This window comes from Mytilus edulis, chromosome 7 (genome assembly GCF_963676685.1).
Source record: "Mytilus edulis chromosome 7, xbMytEdul2.2, whole genome shotgun sequence".
Classification (NCBI taxonomy): Eukaryota; Metazoa; Mollusca; class Bivalvia; order Mytilida; family Mytilidae; genus Mytilus; species Mytilus edulis.
The window spans coordinates 41,968,963-41,994,635 of record NC_092350.1 but is presented as its reverse complement, the minus strand read 5'-3'; the positions used below and the strand labels follow the sequence as shown (position 1 = coordinate 41,994,635).

Below are 25,673 nucleotides of genomic sequence, written 5' to 3'. Positions count from 1 at the left end.
ATGTGTGTCGGCGCTTAATCTACCCCTTATACAAAGTTGTTAATAAACAATGTTCACTTTTTTAATTACAAAGATCTTATCGACGGAAAAAATATCAGTTTTATTTCTTTTTCAAAGAATTCTATTCTATTCTATTCTATTCTATTCTACCATATAGTGACCGCCTTCAACAAATTCAACCGTATGTCACAGAAAGAAACTTACGACAAGACATAGATTGATAGATATACAATTTTTTTTTAAAATACGAAAAGTTAGGATTCTCTGTATTGTGTTTTCATTAGGATGGAATTTGGAAGCTGTTCGAATTATAATGTCTTGTTGTCTTTTTTGTGGGATAAATTTATTATTTTTAGGTATTGCAACCTTTTCGTGTTCAATTTCATAAAGCATTTCCAATCTGGAGTCTTTTCTTCTGTCAGAGAGATTGCGCTATCCAAGATGTTGACCTTGTTAACAACGCTTGAGATGTTTCTGTATTCGTTGGTAACAAAACGCACAGTCCTCCTTTGAACTTGTTCAATGCCATCTATGTCTTGTTGGAAGTATGGATCTCAAACAAAGCAAGTATACTCTAATGATGGTCTTACTATAGGAACTTATATGCTTGCTCTTTAATGAATGTTGAGCTTATGTTCAGGTTCCTCCTTAGAAAACTTAGTATACTATTAGCTTTCTTGCATAGCGGTTGTTTACGGATGCACATTCCATTTAAGGTTGGAACTGACGGTGACCCCTAGATATTTTGCTGTTGCTACATGTGCTAATGAATGATTGTGTAATGTGTAGTTAAATGAGATCGTTTTTTTTTTTGTTTTATTTCTGGTGACTGAAATTACATATTACACTTATCTGGGTGGAATGCCATTCTCTAAGTTCCCACGATGCCAGTTTGTCAAGATCTTTTAGTTATATGGATACATCGGAATTTGATTTTATTGCCAAATAAACTATTGTGGTGTCTGCAAATAAACGTCGTTAATATAGTACAAGAACTGACCCCTGTGGAGTGGATCTCATTGGGGTCTTAATATATTTTAAATATAAAAAAATTATAAAAAAAAAAAAAAAGAATGTAAAAAGAATGACATTCTTGCTGATGGTTCCATATTTCTTTTTTGATGCAACGACCTTCATTGGTTTCTGAAAAGGACGAAAAGTTGTAGGGACGAGTTAAACTTCTTTTTAGGAAAACACCGCACAGTTCTGTGTATTTTTAGAAGCAGAATAAACCAATCATCATCCGAGTTAATTTTAGTCTTTCATTTATATTCTCGTTCCCTGTACACGATGCGTGAATTCATGATTGACTCACAGAGGTAACTCTCAGTTTTTTCTGTTTTGAAAGTTGAAAGGCATGAGTTCTAAGAATTCATAATTGTATACAAACAAACTAAAGAGGTCAGTAAAAATAAACATACATTGTAACCAAGCAGTTAATGATAGGAAGCAGAATTTTTCGGCAGGGGTTATGGGGGTCGATTCAGACTCTCAGTGGGTCTGGCCCTGCATGGGACAGAGTGAACCTCCGGAAGCGTGTTAGCTTTCGTCATAACATTGTAATGTATTTTAATTATATTGTCAGCAAGACATAAGTTGGTTTTTGACTATTCTATTATCGCCCACAGTTTTGTCTTATCAAGGGCGGATCCAGTCATTTTTAAAAAGGGGGGTGTGTCCAACCCATGATAAAGGGGAGTAGCTGTGGAACCGTTATGTTATTTTTTTACTACTATTTGCGGACCATAAGGACCTAAGAACTACGCTTCCGTAGCTAAAAGTGGAGGGTCCAACTAGTTCAAATAATTATGACATCTGGCAAGGCTATTTTGATTTTTCCTGGGACCCCTGCCTATGAGTTATTCAAATGCATTGCTTTTCAAAAAGAGGAGAGTTCCAACCCAAAGAACGTCCCCCTCCCCATGGACTTTTATAACATCAGTTTAACGCTCAATTAATTTAAGTCCTGGGAACAATTTATCTGATGTCAATATTATAAGACTAAAGTGGGTATATATATGTGATGTTTGTGCTGTTTTGTTGGGTGTGTTGGATATATAAGTTTCAGTTTATAGTGCCTTTCATTTATACAAGGCCGACAAATGATACACTTTAACAGGATTACACTAGTAAGTCTACAAATCTACTGGTACATTTTGTACATGTACTGTAATGTAGTGTGATAAAGGGAATTTTAATCCTGGTCACATAAAAAAATGAATCCTGGTGTAGTCGGAATGAATTGAATTCTTTCTTGAAAGTGAACATAAACACTAAAGTCAATTAAAAGTTCAACACTGTTTAAATTCAAAAACCTTTAGTAAAAGTAATATTGTAATAACATTTAAAATATCTAAACTGCAGGTAATTAGAAAATGATAATAAAAGCTAGCCTACTGATGTAATAAATGAACAAATCTACATATGTTTCTATAAAATAGTCCCAGGTCAAAAGTGATTCAGGTTTCTGGAATTTCCAAATTATTTCTTATAAAAACACATTTTTAAACATTATCAAAATATGATTCTAAGGGGTTACACTATAGACCTGAATTCGGTCCTGAAAATGTAAGATTTGGTTTATAGATACATTTTGTAGTAGAAAAAATAATAAACTTTTTTTATGCCCCATGCCATAACGGAGGGGGCATTGAGTTTCACCTTTATCCGTCTGAATGTACATGTATGTCCTAACTTAAGTTTGCCTCAACCAAATGTAATGACACTTTTACACAATGCTTATTACCGCAAAACACTAAATCAAGGTTGAATTTTGGAAATGTCACTTTAACTGTACTAGAGTTATGCTCCTTTACAAATGGAAAAGTTGCTAAATTTTAGTTTCCATTTCCGACCATGGCAAAAATTTTATAGAATAGAAAAAAATTATACAAAACATAAAGATTGAGAATGATGAGGTACTTAAATTTAAAGAATACAGAATAATGGATATATATTATACATGATTATAGATTAAAGAACAGAGAAAAATGACCTATAATATTTAAGAATACAGAAATGAAGGAACCCCCCATCCAGACCCGCAGTTTAAAATTTCTTTTGTAAAAACAGAATTTCAACAAATGAATTTCTCTTTCTTACAACTTATATATCATGGTATTTTGCCTGAATGGCTAGCTAGTTGTTTTAACCTACAGTACTGTTCAAAAATATCGATTCGATAACTTTTTTCTCCGATTTCCGTGTTTCTCGGAATCACACCGAGTACCGCGGATTTCAATCCTAAAATCCTCCAAAGATTCTCTCCCAACACCGCGTGGCTGTTAATTGGTTTATTGCCCATCGGATGTACTTATAGATTATCGTTGATCATCTCAACGAGATTGATTTTCTCGCTTGAGCTGGTACAGCGAAAGTGAGAAAAGCAATCGAGTTGAGATGACCAATGATAATCTGTTTATCGCTATTTTACCTAGGACGACGTTGTCAATTTCATGTCAATTTCGTTAGCAACGCCACGTGGCCTCCTTAGTTTCTAGCGATAATTTTTCCATCTCAAGCGAGAAGCATGATATGAAAATTATCACAAAAAAAGATCAAAAGAAAAATGCACAAAATAGCGATAATTCAAATTAACGACGCGTGACAACATAATTGGATTACCCAGATAATTTACCTTTGAACATTTAATCGATCTTGGTTGCACAGGTGTGCTTTAAAATCAAGGTATTATAAATTGAACAAATGTTTTCCTTTCTTTGACAGATAAAGATGTGACAATATCATTTAGAATAAGATAATTATTATCTTTTATATTTGTGTCTTATGCCGTTATCTTTAAAATAGAACGTACATACGAAAAAGTATGAAGAAAATTGTTATTTTGTGTTTCTATTACAGTCCGGTCAGGTCATACATTGTGTTCTTTCAGCAAGGACGATTTTGCCACAATTAGTTTCTTTTATAACTTATTCAATAAGCAATATCAGCGCATTAATTGTTCATTATTAAAAATTCAACTGGCTAATAAAATCATGGTTTTTTTTCGGTAACCCGATTCATCGGATCATCAAGTAAACTTAATTTATTGAGCAATGTAAAATATGATGTTTCACCACCTCGGTACATTTATACAGACTTGAATAATTCAAATTACGAACAGAAACTGTTAAATGACAACTCTGTTGACAAAGGAAATAATTTCAAGTGATATTGATAGTGCTCGTCATTTTCGCATTTTACGGAACGGTTTTCAAATTGACGAAAGTATTTATATCAATTTCGTCATTTGAATTTGGAAAGTGAAAAATATTTTCACATTAATTATATTATAAATGTACTATAATTCTACCGGTGTTTGACAAGTTTATGACGCTCAATCATTTTACGTTTACAAAAGATGTTAAAAGTTGTGATGATAAGTAATCCGCTTATCGCTATCCGATAGGTCACTAATCCTTTAATTATTAATAAAATTTATCAAACCTCATAATTGCCCATCATAATATTCTATTCCAGTTAAATCAGTCATCATTTTATTTTCAAAATTTCCCAACCGCCTACAATTGGCATTTCTTTATCGTATTATCATGATTATTGTCATTTGAATACAATCAGTCACCCCGGACAATTTCCATCATAATTTCAATTAGTACATCACCAACTGTAAATCTATATTATTGACCATGGACATATAACTAATGTACAGATAAAACATTAAAATTCAAAAAGTTAAAAATGTGTTCACGTTTATTCGGATAAGAATTATATTTTCCCGATAAATCAATTGTAAAAGGACCTTCTGGAGCCTCAATACGATTGCACAAAAATGTCGTTCTGCAACTTTAGAAACCTTGAATGGACTTTCCCACGGTCGGCCAGAAAGGTCACCTGAGTTTACTAGTACGCGATATTTTTTCCCGCCCTTTAAAAAACTCGTGCTGTGGATAACATTGATGTTAACTATTTTTAGCATTTAACATTGTTAAGTAAGTCAAGTTCAAGTTCAACCCAAACTGTTGATAACTGAGATGTGTATCGTGGAATTGTCTTCGCACGGCAAATAATTGTTTTTAAAATCTTTTGTTGAAAATACACAAATTTACATTCATTGTGCGAAAGTTAATATTAAACAAAGACGAATTAATGCAGCTGGAAGTATTCCTGTTGTAACGGAAATGTATTATTATTCTGCTATGAGACTGCCAACAAATCGTAAAACGAAAATGCCGTAATTGTTAAGCATAACGAATGGTGAATAATATTTTCCTTTTTACTTGAATATACAAAACTTTCAAACACGTAATTTTATTTAACTGCTCAGATTAATTTAGCGAAAGTTTCCGGTTATTTTTACACAAGTATGCTCATTTCGTAAATAAAATATTAATTTACTGGTGAAGACATCGAGGTCAAAATTAAGTAGTTTTCATTTTTTATAAAACTTAAATACAATTGAAAGAATTAACAACAACATTTTGCTTTTAAATCTTTTATTCATTCCAGCAATTAGATAATCGTAAAAAGAAAATGCCGTAGATTTACACAATTAATACGGGGCAGTCATTCTAGCCAAAATATGACCAAACCTCAAACTAATTGCAACAGAATGTTCTTCTAGTTTTCCAAGCTGGTTTAGGTGTACTGTTGAACATAAAAAAAATCGAGAATGTTTGGATGAAGGGAAATTGTTAATTTTGGGTGAAAACCTTGATTTATTGTGAAAAATCGCTGAAAACTGGTGATTTGCCGTGACTCAAAAACAAAAATAGCAACTTGCATAATTTTTAATGAAGTCAATAGATCTTAATACAGTAATGATTTATTTAAACGTTCATGAACTGCAAAGATCAGGAAATTGAAAATTTTGGGTGAAAACCTTGAATTTTGATGAAAAATCGCCGAAAACTGGAAATTTGCCGTGACTAAAAAACAAAAATAGCAACGGACACAATTTTTAAGAAAGTCATTAGATCTTATTATAGTTATGATTTATGTAAACGTTGATGAACTGCAAAGATCAGGAAATTGGATAAGGGAGCTACCATTTGATTTTTATGGGGGGGGGGGGCTAGGATGAAATTTGAAAAAAATAGGCAGGACAGGAGTTTTGAGTAAAAAAAAATGCAGGATGAGCAACTTGGTAAAAAAAAAGGCAGGATGACAATTTGAGTAAAAAAAGTCAGGATAAACTAGTAAAAAAAAAGACAGGACCGAATAGAGTAAAAAATAAAAAGGCAGGACAGAGATTACAACTAAAAAAAAAAGCAGGACAAAATTTTTCATCCTAGCCCCCCCATAAAAATCAAATGGTAGCTCCCTAATGAATGGTGAATAAATTTTCCTTTTTACTTGCATATAAAAACTTTTAGACTTATAATTTTTAAATAAAGACTTTAACTTTGAAGTAGAATATTTTGTTTTTCACCTATTCCGCTATATTTTATAATCGTTTTTTTTTTAAAGCAAGTACATTAAGGTTAAGATATTTTTAGATGGGCTAACAAAAAATACGAAAATATTTTGACTTTAGTTTTTATTACCACAAATGAAATTTAATTAGTATAAAAGATATTTAAAATTATACACCTGTTTGACACTTAAACTGGTACAGTAGACCGGAAATATAACTCTTTATTACTTCAACCTTTACCTGTCAGGTAATCCAATTACCCATTCAGTCTTGTGCCGGTATAGATCAAAGTAGGATAAGGGCAATTAATTCCTCGGTGTAGAGAGTGAGCTCGTTATCACAATAAACATTTACCTGATTTTGGGAGAGATTACTCCCAAATTCCTCCCAACATTTTGGGAGGAATATCGGAGTTTGTCGGAGTGGCTCCGACATTTTCCTCGGTGTAGGGTGTGGGAGAGTTGGTACTCTTGAACTGTACTGTAGATAGAGAGAAAGAAAAATAAAACAATTTATTTATATATTAGGCCAAATAAAAATATATGTGTGGTTCCAGTAACCCTATTGTCCCTACTTTTTTGGCTTAAAAATAGCCTACCCTCAAGATTTTATTGTCATTTTTCATTAAGCACTGTTAAAGTCAGAATGTTGCTCCCATAGACTCAATGTAAAAAAAAACATAAAATAAAAAAAAATCCCTACCTTCCTACCCTAGCTTTTTTTCAGATGTAACTGGAACCACACATACTTTTTTATTTGGCCTTACCATGTGAACATTTAATAACTTCCAAATGGAAAATAACATATAGTTTCGTTTCTTCACAGACAAACATCAATACACAGATACATGTAATAATGGCTTTAAATGGAAATGATGAGACATCACAAATTCCAAGGAAAGTTCAAAGATTAGAACCCAGTGAACTGGAACAGTTTGATGATCTCTTTCCTGAAATTGTAGATATCTTACACCAGAGATGGTCAGACAATAAAGAAATTACTGATGCTTTGAATTGGTTTAAAGAGGTACAGTATACAATATTTAATAATACAACTCATACTAGTGATCCTGTCCTGCATGTAAAATCAGGGTGATTTAGGACTGCATTATAGTATAGATATTACATTGAGGATATGTTGTCCTGTCCCCTCAGTGATTCAAGATTCAAAGTTTTATTTAGAGTCGATATTCAATAAACTACATAACACAAGCTCTAGTGAGCTTTTCAAATCGACTTAATAACAAAATACAACACACACACACACAATACAATACAGTTTCCGCTGGCGGTCGCCATTTTCGCAATTTGCGAAAAAATAATAATTGTGGCGATAAAAATTCGTCATTTGCGAAAGAATTTGGCGAAAGAAATATATATAACGATTTATTTTCCTCCATCTTGTTTATTTACTTTTTTTTCAAGTTTCTCGGACTTTACTGGATCAGACAATACTCGGAATTTACCTTGACCTCATTAAGATTTGGACAGAAAATCAATAATCAGCTGAATGCATTTTATAGATATCCACAACAAAGGACTAATTAATAAAGGTGTTGATTGAATTGTTTGACAAAATGATATGGTTAAATGGCCTCCACTAAATGTCACCTACAGAATTTATTTACCAATTTGTGAGGCACGTGTTTGAAGCAAACTTTTGACGTCTCCTCTCCTTTTAAAGATAGTTTAGAAAAGAAAGCTGTTGTTGTGACGAAAAATGTTCAAAACCAAGAAAAATCTCCGATTTAAAACTTTAATTATCCATTTACCTAATATAGGTAATTGATTAGGGAGACTACTTTAAAGTCGTTTGTTTATTCTTTACTTTTAGTTTTCTATGTTGTGTCGTGTGTGCTGTTGTTTGTTTGTCTTTTTCGTTTTTAGCCATGGCGTTGTCAGTTTGTTTTAGATTTATGAGTTTGACTGTCCCTTTGGTATCTTTCGTCCTCTTTTTTAAAGTCGTTTGAGTGACACACGTCACGGTTTCAAGCATAGTTTTACGTTTCAACTTTTTCATTTATGATGGTTAAGAAAAGAAAACTGTCGTTATGAAGAAATATATCCAAAAGGTTGGGAACAACCCCTCAAATGAGAGTAACCCTTCAATGAAATGACTACACATGAAATGAGGGATCAATTTCATGTGATAAAAGCTTTTGTTTTGTTGTAAAAACCACTTCTTTGTACAAAAGTGTGAAATCATCCTATTTAAAGGAAGGAGGGGGGGGGGGGGGGGGGGGGGGGGGGGGGGGGTGGTGTAGAAAAAAGGTAAATTTTAAATGAAAAATATATTTATGTTACTTGGCGAAAAAAATAATAAAGTGGCGAAAAATATATTGTTTTGGCGAAAGAGGTGGCGAAATAAATAATTGATCCAGGGGAAACCCTGCAATACACACATACAAAAGTCATGAAAACAACACAATTTTAAACATATAATGCATAGTAAGATACCATAAATGACATATTTAAGTTAAAAGTATATAGTACACTTAAAACATAGCACAAGTTAATAATAAGATTGCACAAATCATATAGTCACACAAAAATAAAAGTAAAATAAAACAGGCATAAACACTATATGCATGCACTGCACTGGCATGAGCTGTTACTTGGTTCCCATGTTTGTACCAATTTTTTTAATTGGTCAAAAGATGTTTCCGTTCGACAATTGTTCGGTAGCTTATTCCAGATTTGTGCAGCATTATAGTGAAACGATCTTAAGCCATACTTAGTAGTTCGAACTCTTGGGAGTACTGCTGTTTCCTGTGATCTTAAATCATACTTGTTAATTTTTATATCAATCAAATCATGAACGTAGCTCGGACTTTTTTGGTGAATTATTTTAAATGTTTCTATTGCAATTGTTTTTATTCTTCTTATTTTTAAAGATGGTAATTTAGATTTTTCTAGCAGTTTTTCGTAAGGAATATCATAATCTTCATAAATGAATCTAAGACGTGTTAGAGCTCTTTCTTGAATTTTTTCCATTTTAAAAGATTTTTTTTCACTACAGTAGTGCTAAATTACTTGACAATAGTTTTAAAATTCGAAAGTATGAATGAGTAGTATGCTGTTAACCTACCTAGCCTATTTAAATATTTACCCATACCATGCATACCTTTTAGAATATTTAATTTACTTGATGCCTTTTTACATATTTCAGATATGTGATTGTTAAAATTTAAAGTCATAAGAAACGAGTGACCAGTGAAAAATAATGTTCTTTCAATTCTTGAACCAATGCATACAAACATCCATTAACTTAGTCTTCTGTGCACGAATTTATCATTTTTTTCGTGTAAATTTCGTATAATCGTCATTTTTTTTTTCAATTTGTCAGTGCTGTTGTGAAATATGGCAGGTAATTAAAGTTCGTGTTTTGAAGCTGAAGTTTAACGATTGTCACCTGTTTGTCAACAATCGACAAAAAATCAACAAAAAACATGGAAAATGAGCACATGTTTAACATGTAAATTCAGATAATAGTTTATTTTAAGGACATCCATGCGTATTGTGATCACCGGATTTTTACGAGATGGGTCACACTGAGGTCACTTTTCATACTGAAAATATGTCGGGGGAATTGCTTCCTGGAAGAAAGCAATTAAAATAAAGTAAACATCTTCTAAATATGAATAAATTAAAGAATTTTCTTCAGAAAAAAGTACATGTACATAAGTTTTATAATGAAAACTATCCATTGAGTTATAAAAAAAAACATATGCATTATTTTTTTTGATTTGAGGTTTCTCATGACTTTAAGTCCAAATCTATATGGTAGTTATTCCAAGAAGTTTAATATTTTCTTCACAAGAAATTTTGTTTCCATTTAAATCAAATATCAAATTATGTTTATTTGGGTTTTTTTTCAATGGCTATAGCCTGGAATTTGTCAGGATTAGCCTTTATTAAATTTATAGAAAACTAGTTTATTAGATTTAAACTATCAGTTTCTAAACTTTCAACAACTTTATCTAAATTCTGATCACTGTATGATACAGTGTTGTCATCAGCATAATTATAAATAGTGCTTTTTTGTACAAAATGAAATATGTCATTTATGAAGACATTGAAAAGAACTGGACCAAAAATTGACCCTTGTGGTACGCCTTTAAACATACGATCCCATTCACTGTAAGAACTTCCAATTTTAATGCATTGTTTTCTGTTTTCATAATAACTTTTTAATAATTTTAGAGAATTTTTAGACAGACTGTATGCTTCCAATTTAAGTAAAAGTAAATCGTGCGGTAAACAATTAAATGCTTTAGATAGATCCATCAAAATTGCAGCAATAAATTTGTTCTTGTCCAGAGCTTTTTTCCAGTCTTCTATTATTTTATAAGTGCAGTTTGCAACCAAAACCTTACCTAAATGCCGAAAGAAGAGGATGAAAATGTTTATTTAAGTCATGGTCTATTGACTTTGAAACTTCTTAGTTAACTTGTATTAACTTGTATTTATCTATTAGATCAGTGATAGAGACCTGTCTGTAGACTTTATGTTGTAAACAGACATGGTGTAATCATAATCAGTGGAATTGCAATGTAATCACATGTAATCAGTCATCAATGTAACTAATAACATAGGAATTTAGGTGTTGCATGTATTATTATTCAAGCAATTACATTAAATTAGCAAAGTAATTGTCATTGTAAAATAGACAGTGCTTTAGCTAATATATTTAACAATGTTTTAAACGTTGACATCTTAAGCAAAAGGACATCTCAAAGTCAAAGACCAAGCATTATTATTATGTTATAAATATACAGTATAGTTTCTTCTTATATCTTCTCTAATGACATTGAATATAGAAATAAAAAGATGGAAGCTGCTTAATTTAGCATGAACAAAACACTACGCTTAAATTTTCTCTGTAATTTGTAAACATTTTAAAGGAAAGCCACAAATCTTAATATACTACAGATACAGTTAAGTCAGCTTCATATCTTGACTTACATCTAGAAATTGACAATGAAGGTCGGTTGAAAACAAAACTTTACGACAAAAGAGATGATTTCAGCTTTCCAATTGTGAACTTTCCATTTCTAAGTAGCAACATTCCAGCAGCACCTGCATACAGGGTATATATCTCCCAATTGATACGATATTCCCGTGCTTGCATTTCCTATCATGATTTTCTTGATAGAGGTTTGCTGCTCACAAGGAAGTTATTAAACCAAGAATTCCAAATGGTGAAGTTGAAATCATCCCTTCGTAAATTTTACGGACGCCATCACGAGTTGGTTGACCGTTATGGAATAACCGTTTCACAAATGATATCGGATATGTTCCTTACGTCGTAACTACAATCCCCTTCCCTTTCATGAATATGACCTACCGAATTAGACTATTTACCGGATTTGTAATCACATAAGCAACACGACGGGTGCCACATGTGGAGCAGGATCTGCTTACCCTTCCGGAGCACCTGAGATCACCCCTAGTTTTTGGTGGGGTTCGTGTTGTTTATTCTTTAGTTTTCTATGTTGTGTCGTGTGTACTATTGTTTTTCTGTTTGTCTTTTTTATTTTTAGCCATGGCGTTGTCAGTTTGTTTTAGATTTATGAGTTTGACCGTCCCTTTGGTATCTTTCGTCCCTCTTTTAATACATGTACTTTATTATAAACATTGCAAGCAGTCAACAATCCAAATCAAAACCAGAAACATTAGAAATGTTATCTTGTATTAAAATAATTCTTTTAACTGATGTTATTCAAATAGACCATGTAGACAGACTACAAGTATGACACAGATACTATAAGCATATTGATATCCTACATTCAGATGAAAACTTGAAGAAAAAACACACAAAAAAACCCTAATTTTATATCTGACAGTTACATTTATGACATATGACAACTAAAAGTTGATATAAAAAACTCATATTTATATGCATAATTATTATTATATCCCTGTCAACAATTTTTAACATTTAATTGTTAGGTGTGCATAATTCCTGTTTGCCAAATATATTTGGTTTTTCAGTAATTAACAAATGTATGATAATGTTTCAATCTTGATTTGTATGATGTTCAATTTTTTGTAGGTCTCTGAATACAATGTACCATTTGGTAAAAAAAATCGTGGAATCTCAGTAGTGACAACATACAAACTTCTGGTAAAAGACGTTTCCAATGAGGACATAAAACTAGCAAGAATTCTAGGATGGTGTATAGAATGGGTAAAAACTATAATACTGTTGATAATATACATATGTAGATTCAAATGAATATGTTTAAGGTCCTTAGAAAAACATGTTTTTCATATAATAGTATTTTAAATTTGTTTTGGTATTTATAGCATATACCATGTATACAACGAAAAGAAAACACCAAATTATACATTTATAAAACTTACATAGTGGATCAAGTAAAAATTATATAAAAAAAATTCTATTATTTTTTTTGCTCTGATATGAAAATGATTTCAAAATAAGAGTAGATCTAGAGGGAAGTATGAGAAAGATAATCATATATAGTTATGAGCATTTCATTTATTTTTATGGAAATTTTTCAGCTTCAGGCATTTTTCTTAGTTGCTGATGACATCATGGATAAATCTATAACTAGAAGAGGAAAGCCATGCTGGTATAAACAGGTAAAACAGTTGCCTTTTTCATCAGAATATATGTTTGAAAGCTAGAAATAAAATGTAAATTTAATATATACACAGTGATATTTTCTTAATCATTGAAACTATTAAAACAGCATTTCTGTATTCCTTAGGTATTAAAATCTAGGAACCAAGTTTTAATTTTATTTAAGAAATTTATGAATTTTTGTACTTCAGATGGGGTTGTCTGTTTTAAAATACAATGTATAGTCAATAGGCTGATGAAAAGAAATAATATCATTTTAAGTAGGAATGTAATTCAAACTAACTTTAAACTGTTGGGATCAAATAGTTTAAGAGAGAAATATGTTCAAAGTTAAATGAATGATGTTTTAAAGATAGAAATTGTGTTTGATTAACAAGAAAATGCTATTTTGTTGAAACACCTCTTTAATCCCAGTGGGACTAATTTTAAAAGAAAACTATCTAAGTCATGTGACAACTTATCTTGTTGAATAATGTGAAATAATTTTTAATTTATATGAGACTTGTCTACTTTCAGAATAATGTTGGATTGATAGCTGTTAATGACGCTATATATTTAGAGGCATGTGTTTATGAAATACTTAAACATTACTTCAGGAAGAAACCATACTATATTGATCTTGTAGAACTTTTTCATCAGGTAAACATAATTTTTATGCCCCACCTACGATAGTAGAGTGGCATTATGTTTTCTGGTCTGTGCGTCCGTTCGTTCAGCCGTCCGTCCGTCCGTCTGTCCCGCTTCAGGTTAAAGTTTTTGGTCAAGGTAGTTTTTGATGAAGTTGAAGTCCAATCAACTTCAAACTTGGTACACATGTTCCCTATGATATGATCTTTCTAATTTTAATGCCAAATTAGAGATTTTACCCCAATTTCACGGTCCACTGAACATAGAAAATAATAGTGCGAGTGGGGCATTCGTGTACTGAGGACACATTCTTGTTACAATTTTTCTTAAATTTGCTTGAACTGCTAGTAGTCTGTTGTTATTTATGTATTATTGTCATTTTATTTATTTTCTTTTGTTACATCTTCTGACATCAGACTCGGACTTGAACTGAATTTTAATGTGTGTAAAGGGTTGAGATCTCATAAACATGTTTAACCCCGCCGCAATTTTGCGCCTGTCCCAAGTCAGGAGCCTCTGGCCTTTGTTAGTCTTGTATTTTTCAATTTTAGTTTCTTGTGTATAGTTTGGAGTTAAGTATGACGTCTATTATCACTGTACCAGTATACATATTTTTAAGGGGCCAGCTGCAGACTGCCTCTGGATGCGGGAGATTCTCGCTACATAGAAGACCCATTGGTGGCCTTCGGCTGTTGTCTGCTCAATGGTCGGGTTGTTGTCGCTTTGACACATTCCCCATTTCCTTTCTCGATTTTATTTGATCTTTTTTATTGTGATTATTTTCCATTTCAAGCTACTTGACTGAGAAGGTAAGTTGCCTAGGAAAATAGAAAAATAACATGTCTATTTTATGGTCTTTTAACTTAAAGAATTCCTGGGGTACATCAATTAAAAAAATGCAAAAATGATCACCAAGACAAGATCTGCAAATAGGTCAGCATACACGTACATGTAGATTAGGTGTCAGTTGTACTGTATTAGGAGTTATTGCCCCAAAAGTGACAATTTTTATTCTTTTTTGTGTTTTGGGCAAGAACTTTTGAAGATAAACCAGAGAAACTGTAATCAGAAATGATCAGCCATACAGGTGTAATACCACCAAATCATGGTACGTCACATCCGGTTGTATATGAAAGTAGGTCGAAAAAAATATTCCCTTGAATTTTACAGTTGTAGGTATTTAATCATTCATTTTATTGCAGTAAAACCATTTTTGTGTCATAAACATATGTCTTGGGTATTTCAAAAATCCATTATTTTTTATTTGGGATTTCTATAGAAAATTTTGTAATCTTGAGGTTACATGGTGACTAAACCTTGTACACAGATAAAATAAGGGGAGAAAGGAGTAGGTCCGGTAAGGGCCGATTTTGGCCTCAAATTTCAGGTTCATCTAACGAAAGGTTTTGGACACTTTTTAAACACTTAAGTGTCTATTTCAATTGATTCGATTAGTGTATGTGAAAAATTTTAACTGATTTAGTCATTAAAATCGCTCTGATTCAAGCTTGAATATGAAAAATCTATCAAATATGCCAAAAAATGTCACTTTTCAGATGGTTTTTGTCAAAAATGAAAGTGGCCGCATCCGTGTTCATCCTCAACCTTTATATATGTTTTATATTTTCATCAAATACAACTTACATTTCAATATTATGAATGAACATGAATGCGGCCACTTTCATTTTAGACAGAAACCGTCTAAAAATTAACCAAAATGCTAAAATTTTGAAGATTTCAGTAACTAAATTAGCATGACTTACTGATGCTAGAACGCGATATTTGTGCATTGTATTGTCAAAAACAGCTCATATTTATGTAGCAGAAGCATTTTACTTTCCAAAATATAGCTTAAAGATTACATTTTCACAATTTTCTAAAACTGCTATATTTTGGGGCCAAAAAGGGGTCTTACTGAACCTACTCCTTTGATTGGTTAACTTCCACTGATGTTTATTTTCTTATATGCAATGATTTTTTTTTCTTTAGAACTGGACAGGATAAAACTTTACTCATGCCAAGTATTTCTTTATTTGAAACAAAGATAAATTCTGCACATTTTTTTGAAAAGTGCAAATTTAACAAAGACTAATAGGGGAAAATCAATGGTGGTATTACACCTACAAGTTCAATATGTTCAACAAAAAAGAATTATAAGTCATGAATAATATTCTAGTTTACTATGTTGGAGATTGCCAATTGATTTAAGATGCACATAGATTTATATGAGTGGCATGAGCACTCAGTTTTAAAATGTTGAAAGTTTATGTTTATAGAACTCCATGCAAACCGTTATGAGAAAATGTCAAGATCTGATCTCAGTTACCAAATAATAGTGAAAGCATTTTAAACTATTTCAGATCTCCATGCACACAGTGATGGGACAATGTTTAGATCTAATTACATCCCCTATTGATGGTAAAGTAGACTTTACAAAGTTTACAGAAGAGAGGTACAATGCTATAGTGAAGTGGAAAACAGCATATTACTCCTTCTATCTGCCTGTAGCATTAGCTATGTATATGGTAAATAGACAAATCTTTACACTTAACACATTGTAACATGTAGTTGATCATACAAAGAAGTTACTGATAGATTTGGAAGTGTTTTACCCTGTAAAAGAATTATGAGGAAATTGTACAGTCCTTGAATGCATTGAAACATAATTCAGGCATTATGGTGCACTTGGCTTTCTCTATTTTAAACTTTGCAAAATGTGATATCCTTTATGAGTGAATTTGTCATTCAGCCTCTGAATTAAACCAGTCTAACTTTTCTGTGGTAGCATAAAAATCTTAGTGCAAGAGAAAAGTAGTTTCACCATGATCAGGATGTTTATCATTCTGACATAAAGGCAGGTGAAAACAAACAGGATCACAGGATATCTTGAATTTGATTTTCTAATTATCATTGATCACAATTGTCTCCCTTTGAAACAATTCAAAATATGGAACCATCAAATATTTGGATAGAACTTATGAAAATCAGGATTTTGGCTTGTTTCAGGGAACCTAATAATTTGATACCGATTTAGGCATGACAATCAGGATAGTTGGCTGGTCTGCCTTTGGATCAAATTAGCTTAAAAGGAGGATTGTGAATAAAAACAAATTCAGCATTTTTAGCTACTTTTGCATGTTTTCACCGATATTCAAACCAGAATAAAAGGTGATATTATGCAAATCCAATATTATAGAAGACAAATTTGTATTAATATTTCAAGAATTTTTGAAAGTAAGTAATCTCTTTAAGCAATGTACATGTATGTATTGTTTACAGGCTGGTATAACAGATGAAGATGTACACTCAAAGGCTAAAACAATTCTGATTGAGATGGGTACATTCTTCCAAATACAGGTATACATACATTTTATATACTTTGAAATCACCTTATTTTTATACGACCGCAAAAATTTTAATTTTTTGGTCGTATATTGCTATCACGTTGGCGTCTGCGTCGTCTTCGTCGTCCGAATACTTTTAGTTTTCGCACTCTAACTTTAGTAAAAGTGAATAGAAATCAATGAAATTTTAACACAAGGATTATGACCACAAAAGGAAGGTTGGAATTGATTTTGGGAGTTTTGGTCCCAACATTTTAAGAATTGGGGGCCAAAAAGGGCCCAAATAAGCATTTTCTTGGTTTTCGCACTATAACTTTAGTTTAAGTGAATAGAAATCTATAAAATTTTGACACAAGGTTTATGACCACAAAAGGAAGGTTGGGATTGATTTTGGGAGTTTTGGTTCCAACAGTTTAGGAAATAAGGGCCAAAAAAGGGCCCAAATAAGCATTATTTTTTGGTCGTATATTGCTATCACGTTGGCGTCTGCGTCGTCTTCGTCGTCCGAATACTTTTAGTTTTCGCACTCTAACTTTAGTAAAAGTGAATAGAAATCAATGAAATTTTAACACAAGGATTATGACCACAAAAGGAAGGTTGGAATTGATTTTGGGAGTTTTGGTCCCAACATTTTAGGAATTGGGGGCCAAAAAGGGCCCAAATAAGCATTTTCTTGGTTTTCGCACTATAACTTTAGTTTAAGTGAATAGAAATCTATAAAATTTTGACACAAGGTTTATGACCACAAAAGGAAGGTTGGGATTGATTTTGGGAGTTTTGGTTCCAACAGTTTAGGAAATAAGGGCCAAAAAAGGGCCCAAATAAGCATTATTCTTGGTTTTCGCACAATAACTTTAGTATAAGTAAATAGAAATCAATGAAATTTTAAAACAAGGTTTATGACCACAAAAGGAAGGTTGGGATTGATTTTTGGAGTTGAGGTCACAACAGTTTATGAATTAGGGGCCAAAAGCGGCCCAAATAAGCATTATTTTTGGTTTTTGCACCATAACTTTAGTATAAGTAAATAGAAATCTATGAAATTTAAACACAAGGTTTATGACCATAAAAGGAAGGTTGGGTTTGATTTTGGGAGTTTTGGTCCTAACAGTTTAGGAATAAGGGGCCCAAAGGGTCCAAAATTGAACTTTGTGTGATTTCATCAAAAATTGAATAATTGGGGTTCTTTGATATGCAAAATCTAACTGTGTATGTAGATTCTTAATTTTTAGTCCAGTTTTCAAATTGGTCTACATTAAGGTCCAAAGGGTCCAAAATTAAACTAATACCCCAGTCCCACTAGGCCACGATCGCACTACGATCTGTGAAAGAAATGCAAATTTTGATGATCGTGGTACGATCGTGTAGGTCGCAGTAAGGTCGCAGTAAGGTCGCACCACGATCGTGGTGAGGTCTTCAAGATCGTGAAGAGCGTGGCCAACTTTGAACATGTTCAAAACAATCGTGGTGCGGTCGTGGCGAAATAAGGTCGTAGTAGAAGCGTAGTGAGAGCGCACTAAGATCGTAGTAAGATCTCAAAGGTCGCTGTACAATCGTAGCTAGAGCGTAGCGAAAGCGTGATTCTATTCAGAGAGATTGAGCTACGATCTCACAGCGACGTTATCACGACCTTACTACGACCATCACGTTCTCACCGCGACCCAACTACGCTTCCACTACGACTTTACCACGCTGTTCACAACCATAGTACGATTCTAGCACGCCCTTGCCGTCCTCATCACGCTCTTCTCACTACCTTACTACGTTCACACTACGACCATCATTTTTATTGTCATTTTCACATAAAATATATAAAAAAAAACTCCCTAGATTTTGTTTGTTTGAATTTGCTCTTACGGCTCAACCATGCTTCTAGTTTTTATATAGAGAAGACCGTTGGTTTTTCCCGTTTAAATGGTTTAACATTAGTATTTTTTTGGGCCCTTTATAGCGTACTGTTCGGTGTGAGCCAAGGCTCCGTATTGAAGGCTGTACCTTGGCCTATAATGGTTTACTTTTATAGATTTTTACGTTGATGGAGAGTTGTCTCATTGGCAATCATACCACATCTTCCTATATAAATTGACACATCTGTGTCATCTCTGCTGTCGTTCACTAAAATATCGTCATTTGAGCTTTATGGACCAGCAATAGGTTGTAATTTAGGTTTGATTGGTCGTTCCGACATCTCTTGATGACAAGTATTATACTAAATATACGTATGTGTATAGTATCAGTTTAATTGAAGTCTGGAGCTGGCATGTCAGTTAACTGCTAGTAGTCTGTTTTTTGAGATCTCACAAACATGTTAAACCCCGCCGCATTTTTGCGCCTGTCCCAAGTCAGGAGCCTCTGGCCTTTGTTAGTCCTGTATTATTTTAATTTTAGTTTCTTGTGTACAATTTTGAAATTAGTATGGCGTTCATTATCACTGTACTAGTATATATTTCTTTAGGGGCCAGTTGAAGGACGCCTCCGGGTGCGGGAATTTCTCGCTACATTGAAGACCTGTTGGTGACCTTCTGCTGTTTTTTTTTTCTATGGTCGGGTTGTTGTCTCTTTGGCACATTCCCTATTTCCATTCTCAATTTTATGTTTTTATTTATGTATTATTGTCATTTTGTTTATTTTCTTTAGTCACATCTTCTGACATCAGACTCGGAATTCTCTTGAACTGAATTTTAATGTGCATATTGTTATGCATCTACTTAAAAGTACTTTTCTTCATTGGCTAGAGGTATAGGGGGAGGGTTGGAATCTCACAAACATGTTTAACTCCACTATTTTTGCGTCTGTCCCAAGGCAGGAGCCTCTGGCCTTTGTTAGTCTTGTGCTATTTTTAATTTTAGTTTCTTGTGTACTATTTGGAGTTTAGTATGGCGTTCATACTTTGCTCCCTCTGCCTCTACATCAACCCCTACCACCACGCCCACGTGTTCTAGTAGATTTTGGTAGCATGGCTGTATTGTTTCCGAGAAATCTCCGTTTTAATCAGAAATAGAAGGAATGGAACTATATTGATATGAAACACAATATTGACAGTATTGCTGAGAACGTAGTAAGATCGCGGTATGAACGTAGTGTAATTGTGGTAAGAACGTGCTATAATCGCAGTAAGATCGTGTTGCAATCGGATAACTCGTGGTATGGTCGTAGTGAGAACGTGATGAGCGTAGAAAGATCTTGATAAGCGTAGTAAGGTCGCAGAATAAGCGCGGTGAGAACGTGGTATAATCGTAGCGGGATCGTTGTAGAAGCGTAATGAAGACGTAGTAGCATCGTGAAAGCAACGGAAATTTACATTTTCTTGCCGCTCATACCGCGACCTCACCACGATCTGAATTTATTTTAGATCGTGGTGAGCGTGGTGCGATCGTGGTCTAGTGGGACTGGGGCTTAAGTTTGATTTTAACAAAAATTAAATTCTTGGGCTTATTTGATATGCTTTATCTAAATATGTACTTTGATTTTTGATTATGGGCCCAGTTTTCAAGTTGGTCCAAATCAGAATTCCATATCAAGTATTGTGCAATAGCAAGACATTTTCAATTGCACAGTATTGCACAATAGCAAGAAATATCTAATTGCACAATATTGTGCAATAGCAATTAATTTTCAATTGGAGTTATCTTTCTTTGTATAGAATAGTAGTTGATAATATATGTTGGAAATTTGCCAGACATGACTATGATGTCATTTTCTATTTTTATTTTCCAATAACTTTATGTAAATGACTTCATTTGAAATTTGCCAATATAAAATGTTGCTGATGAAGCTTTTTTTCCTTATCTTATCTAAAATGTTTTTAGATAATGTATGTTGGACATTTGCCAGACATGACTATGATGTTATTTTCTATTTTTATTTGCCAATATTTTTATGTAAATAACTTCATTGGAAATTTGCCAATATAAAATATTGCTGATGAAGTTTTTTTTATTGTTTTATACAATAAACAATGTATATTCACTTTTACTACCAACCAATCTTTACCATTCAGTGATAACAAGCACTTTATTTTACATTTTAATAATTTATGATGTATTTAAAAGAGTAGTTATTGTTGCAAACTCCATTAGAAATTTGAATTGATATCAGTTTTGGAAAAAGGGAAACAGGGATGTGAAAAAAAGGGGGGGGGGGTTAAATTTTTCTCATTTCAGATTTCATAAATAAAAAGAAAATTTCTTCAAACATTTTTTTGAGAGGATTAATATTCAACAGCATAGTGAATTGCTCAAAGGCAAAAAAAAACTTTTAAGTTTATTAGACCACATTCGTTCTGTGTCAGAAACCTATGCTGTGTCATGATCAACTATTTAATTTTAGATTTAAAAAGTTTGAAGAAGAAATCTTTAATTGATTTGTAAAATCTTGACATTTGTTTTGTGTAAAAAAAAAACATGTAATGTCAAAAATTTGATCACAGTCCAAATTCAGAGCTGTATCACGCTTGAATGTTTTGTCCATACTTGCCCCAACTGTTCAGGGTTCGACCTCTGCGGTCGTATAAAGCTGCGCCCTGAGGAGCACCTGGTTGCATTTATTGCAAAGGTGTATGTGTAATTTATACCAATTATTGGTTATCTGTGACCTCATTTGCATTGTTCAGTGACTTCACAAATAATGTTGAGTTTCCATGATTAGTTAAATCCTATTACTTCAACCGAATCATTGTCAAATTTACATGTAAGTATTATTAGATGTTTCATATACACTTTTTTTTTTAAATGTAGAGCAACCCAACGATACAAAAAAAATAATAATAAAACCTAAGATACAGTAACCATAGTTTTGAATAGCACTTATTGAAATCAAGATGTTTCCGACCAGACTGTTTCAACGAAAAATGTGTAAAGTTTGGGTGTTACTGATCTCAATGTGGCTTATAGTCATATATAAGGACAACTGTTTAGATTCCAGTACAGAACCATCAGTTAATGTGGTACATAACACTACAGGGAGATAACTCTGTAATAATCTTAAGGTGGTACATAACACTACAGGGAGATAACTCTGTAATAATCAGCTGATTTACATAACACTACAGGGAGATAACTCTGTAATAATCTTAAGGTGGTACATAACACTACAGGGAGATAACTCTGTAATAATCAGCTGATTTACATAACACTGCAGGGAGATAACTCTGTAATAATCAGCTGATTTACATAACACTACAGGGAGATAACTCTGTAATAATCTTAAGGTGGTACGTAACACTACAGGGAGATAACTCTGTAATAATTTTAAGGTGGTACATAACACTACAGGGAGATAACTCTGTAATAATCTTAAGGTGGTACATAACACTACAGGGAGATAACTCTGTAATAATCTTAAGGTGGTACATAACACTACAGGGAGATAACTCTGTAATAATCTCAAGGTGGTACATAACACTACAGGGAGATAACTCTGTAATAATCTTAAGGTGGTACATAACACTACAGGGAGATAACTCTGTAATAATCTTAAGGTGGTACATAACACTACAGGGAGATAACTCTGTAATAATCTTAAGGTGGTACATAACACTACAGGGAGATAACTCTGTAATAATCTTAAGGTGGTACATAAAACTACAGGGATATAACTCTGTAATAATCTTAAGGTGGTGGCCCAAGACCACAATTAATTACCCTGCTTTTCGTTGTCCACGAATATAGTTCCTTTTAATTAGAGTGTATTTTTCCTTAATTTTTTTTCTTTCCCTTCCTCACTCATTTCTTAGATTTTGTTGGGTGGAAATGAAAGAAGAGAGGTGAAATAAATTTTTGGATGTTGTATTTAAACTGATTTTGATATGGAATGAGTGATTAGGCCAAGTGCAAAAAGGTCATATTTACAGTTTTCGGAACATCTCTTGACTTGTCAATAGGGGTATGGATGTGTATTGGCTAAATTTGTAAAAGTGATTGCTACAATCTTTCTGAATTTTGGATATATATTTGGACTAGGGCTATACATTACACACACAAAAAAATTGACAAAAGTGCATGGTGCAATTTTTTTAATGATACAAAACGTTATAAAGAACTGATAGAGGAATTAATTGTGGTCTGTGGCCTGGTACATAACACTACAGGGAGATAACTCTGTAATAATCTTTAGGTGGTACATAAAACTACAGGGAGATAACTCTGTAATAATCTTAAGGTGGTACATAACACTACAGGGAGATAACTCTGTAATAATCTTAAGGTGGTACATAAAACTACAGGGAGATAACTCTGTAATAATCTTTAGGTGGTACATAACACTACAGGGAGATAACTCTGTAATAATCTTTAGGTGGTACATAACACTACAGGGAGATAACTCTGTAATAATCTTAAGGTGGTACATAAAACTACAGGGAGATAACTCTGTAATAATCTTTAGGTGGTACATAACACTACAGGGAGATAACTCTGTAATAATCTTAAGGTGGTACATAACACTACAGGGAGATAACTCTGTAATAATCAGCTGATTGTTTTAATCACATGTTATTAATTAAATATTAAATTTCTCAATGATTAAAACTAGTCAAACTGCTATATATAAAATGAATTTTTTCTAATAAAGTGTGTGATCAATGTTAAAAGTACTGTTTGTTATTTTACAGGATGACTATTTAGATTGCTTTGGAGATCCTTCAGTTATTGGCAAAATAGGAACAGATATACAAGACAATAAATGTTCCTGGTTAGTAATACAGGCATTAAAGAGAGTCAGCAAGGAACAAAGAACTGAACTACAGGTAAGAACATTACTGTGAAAAAGATCATTGACTCATTTCACAAAAAAAAAAAAAAAAAAAAATTACTTGTGAAAGCTTGAACATTTCAGTGAAACTTGTGATCAACTTTGTCGTATTAAAGATTTTCATGAAAAGAGCCTCAGCGTTGCTCCTTCTTGCTACAAGATTTATTGTGTATCTAGGAATGAAGAACTTTTTTAGATGTTTATATTGAAGACGAGAGTGGGGTTCAGGACTTTAACTAATAAATTCATACTTTTATAAAAAAAAAATGTTTACTTTGAAAGATCAAAGTAACTTGTGACATGGTTTTCTTTAAAGAAATTATCTCTCCTGGTTTTTTAGAAACATCTATAACAATTTGATTTTTACATTAGTACATAACATATTTATCAGAATGTATGAATTGATAATACAAATTAAATATGATAAAAAAAAAAATGAACCAAACATTATCATGTTAAACATGTTAGATGATAATTTTCATATTTTTTTTCTTTTTGTTTGCAGAACAACTATGGATGTGATGATCCTTCAAAGATTGAGAAAGTCAAAGATTTATATGAACAACTAGATCTACAAACAGTTTATTCAGACTATGAAGAAAATAGCTTTAAATTATTAATGAATCTCATAGATAAAAATTGTGATATTTTACCAAAAGAAGTTTTTACATCATTTGCATATAAAATTTACAAAAGACAAAAGTGATGCTATGAATGAAAGGATTTAAATGTTATTTAATGTCTAATTGTGCAATGTAGTTCAATGAGTTTTATAATGAATACAATTTTTATGATAAGAATGTTTTGTTTTTACTTGTCTGTCCATGATTTAGAATCATTTGAAGCATCATGTCAGTCTATTCCTGAAATTGCATGATTTTTTTTGGATGTTACAATGTCAATCAATCATTATATCCATCCTTCAAAGACCTCTCACAATAATCATCTTTTCTAGTCCACAATTTTTGAGAGTGTTCATTGTTGAATATGCCTAAAGACCTATGTGAGCGACACAGGCTCTTCAGAGCCATGGGTTTGTCCTGCCAAAAAAGTGTAGAAAAGCAAATTTAACTGTGCTGTTTCCTTAAATCAATCAATTGAAACTTCAAAAAAAAAATCTTCAGATCTCAAGTGAGTGATTGACAGCAATAGACTTATACATGGATGGTGTATAGTGATTACTGGTTTTCTTTACCTACATATGAGATGTCAAGAATCATTTAAACTGCCTTGGTGTCTCATGATAGCAAACTTGCCTAAAGTGCATGGCTTTGTTGAATTTGAAACCAAGCCAGGTTAAGTCAAAGATTTGAAAATTAGTATTTGCTTTCTCTCCACTTAGCACATTGACTTACGTAATAAGAGCTGACTAGGCAACCCAGAAAGACATTTCTTCCTGCAGACTTTTATCTTGTGACCTAGAATTTAAAGGTCCTACTCAGTCTGTCAGTCTTAAATTGTGCTTTGTTTCTGATATAAAAAAGAAAATGTGGGATGATTGTCAATGAGACAACTGTCCACAAGAGACCAAATTGACAAAGACATTAACAACTATAGGTCACGGTACTACCTTCAACAATGAGCAAAGACCATACGGCATAGTCAGCCATAAATGATAATCCATTTATCATCAAATAACAACTGAAAATGTAATTTGTTACCTAGTAAGTTTGTTCTAGTTTGTTAATGTTTCCATGAACCATGAAACTTTCCACTGGATTCAGTGATAGGTATTATTGCCTCTTCAAGTATATCAGCATCATTCTTTAAAAAGGACTTTGCAGTAAGGAAATGAAATGAGAAAATTTAACAATAAACACAGGAACAATTAAGAGATAACTGTATTGTATTTGAAGTTTTAAGGACGTCCATCGGTAGTTTTACTGTAGCAAATTTAGTTTACCTGGCGACGCAGAGCTACACTAGGTGAAGTCATAGGTATGCTTCCGGCGTCAAACATAAAAACCGGGCGT

At 32.7% G+C, this 25,673-nt stretch overlaps 1 protein-coding gene across 3 annotated transcripts; it reads left to right on the top strand.

Moving 5' to 3' along the window:
- The first annotated feature begins 1,189 nt into the window (after positions 1-1,189).
- LOC139481501 (farnesyl pyrophosphate synthase-like) lies at positions 1,190-24,500 on the top strand. 3 transcript variants are annotated; one of them, XM_071264877.1, is made up of 9 exons: positions 1,190-1,319; positions 7,199-7,399; positions 12,428-12,562; positions 12,898-12,978; positions 13,496-13,618; positions 15,967-16,131; positions 16,886-16,963; positions 23,561-23,695; positions 24,206-24,500. In XM_071264877.1, exons 2-9 carry the CDS (start codon positions 7,229-7,231, stop codon positions 24,404-24,406), a joined length of 1,089 nt encoding a protein of 362 aa, XP_071120978.1. In that variant the 5' UTR covers positions 1,190-1,319; positions 7,199-7,228; the 3' UTR covers positions 24,407-24,500. The 3 variants fall into 3 exon arrangements, with proteins under 3 accessions (XP_071120978.1, XP_071120977.1, XP_071120976.1); XM_071264876.1 differs by having other exon boundaries at positions 1,270-1,401; XM_071264875.1 differs by lacking the exon at positions 1,190-1,319 and adding an exon at positions 1,432-1,559.
- The last annotated feature ends 1,173 nt before the right edge of the window (positions 24,501-25,673 follow it).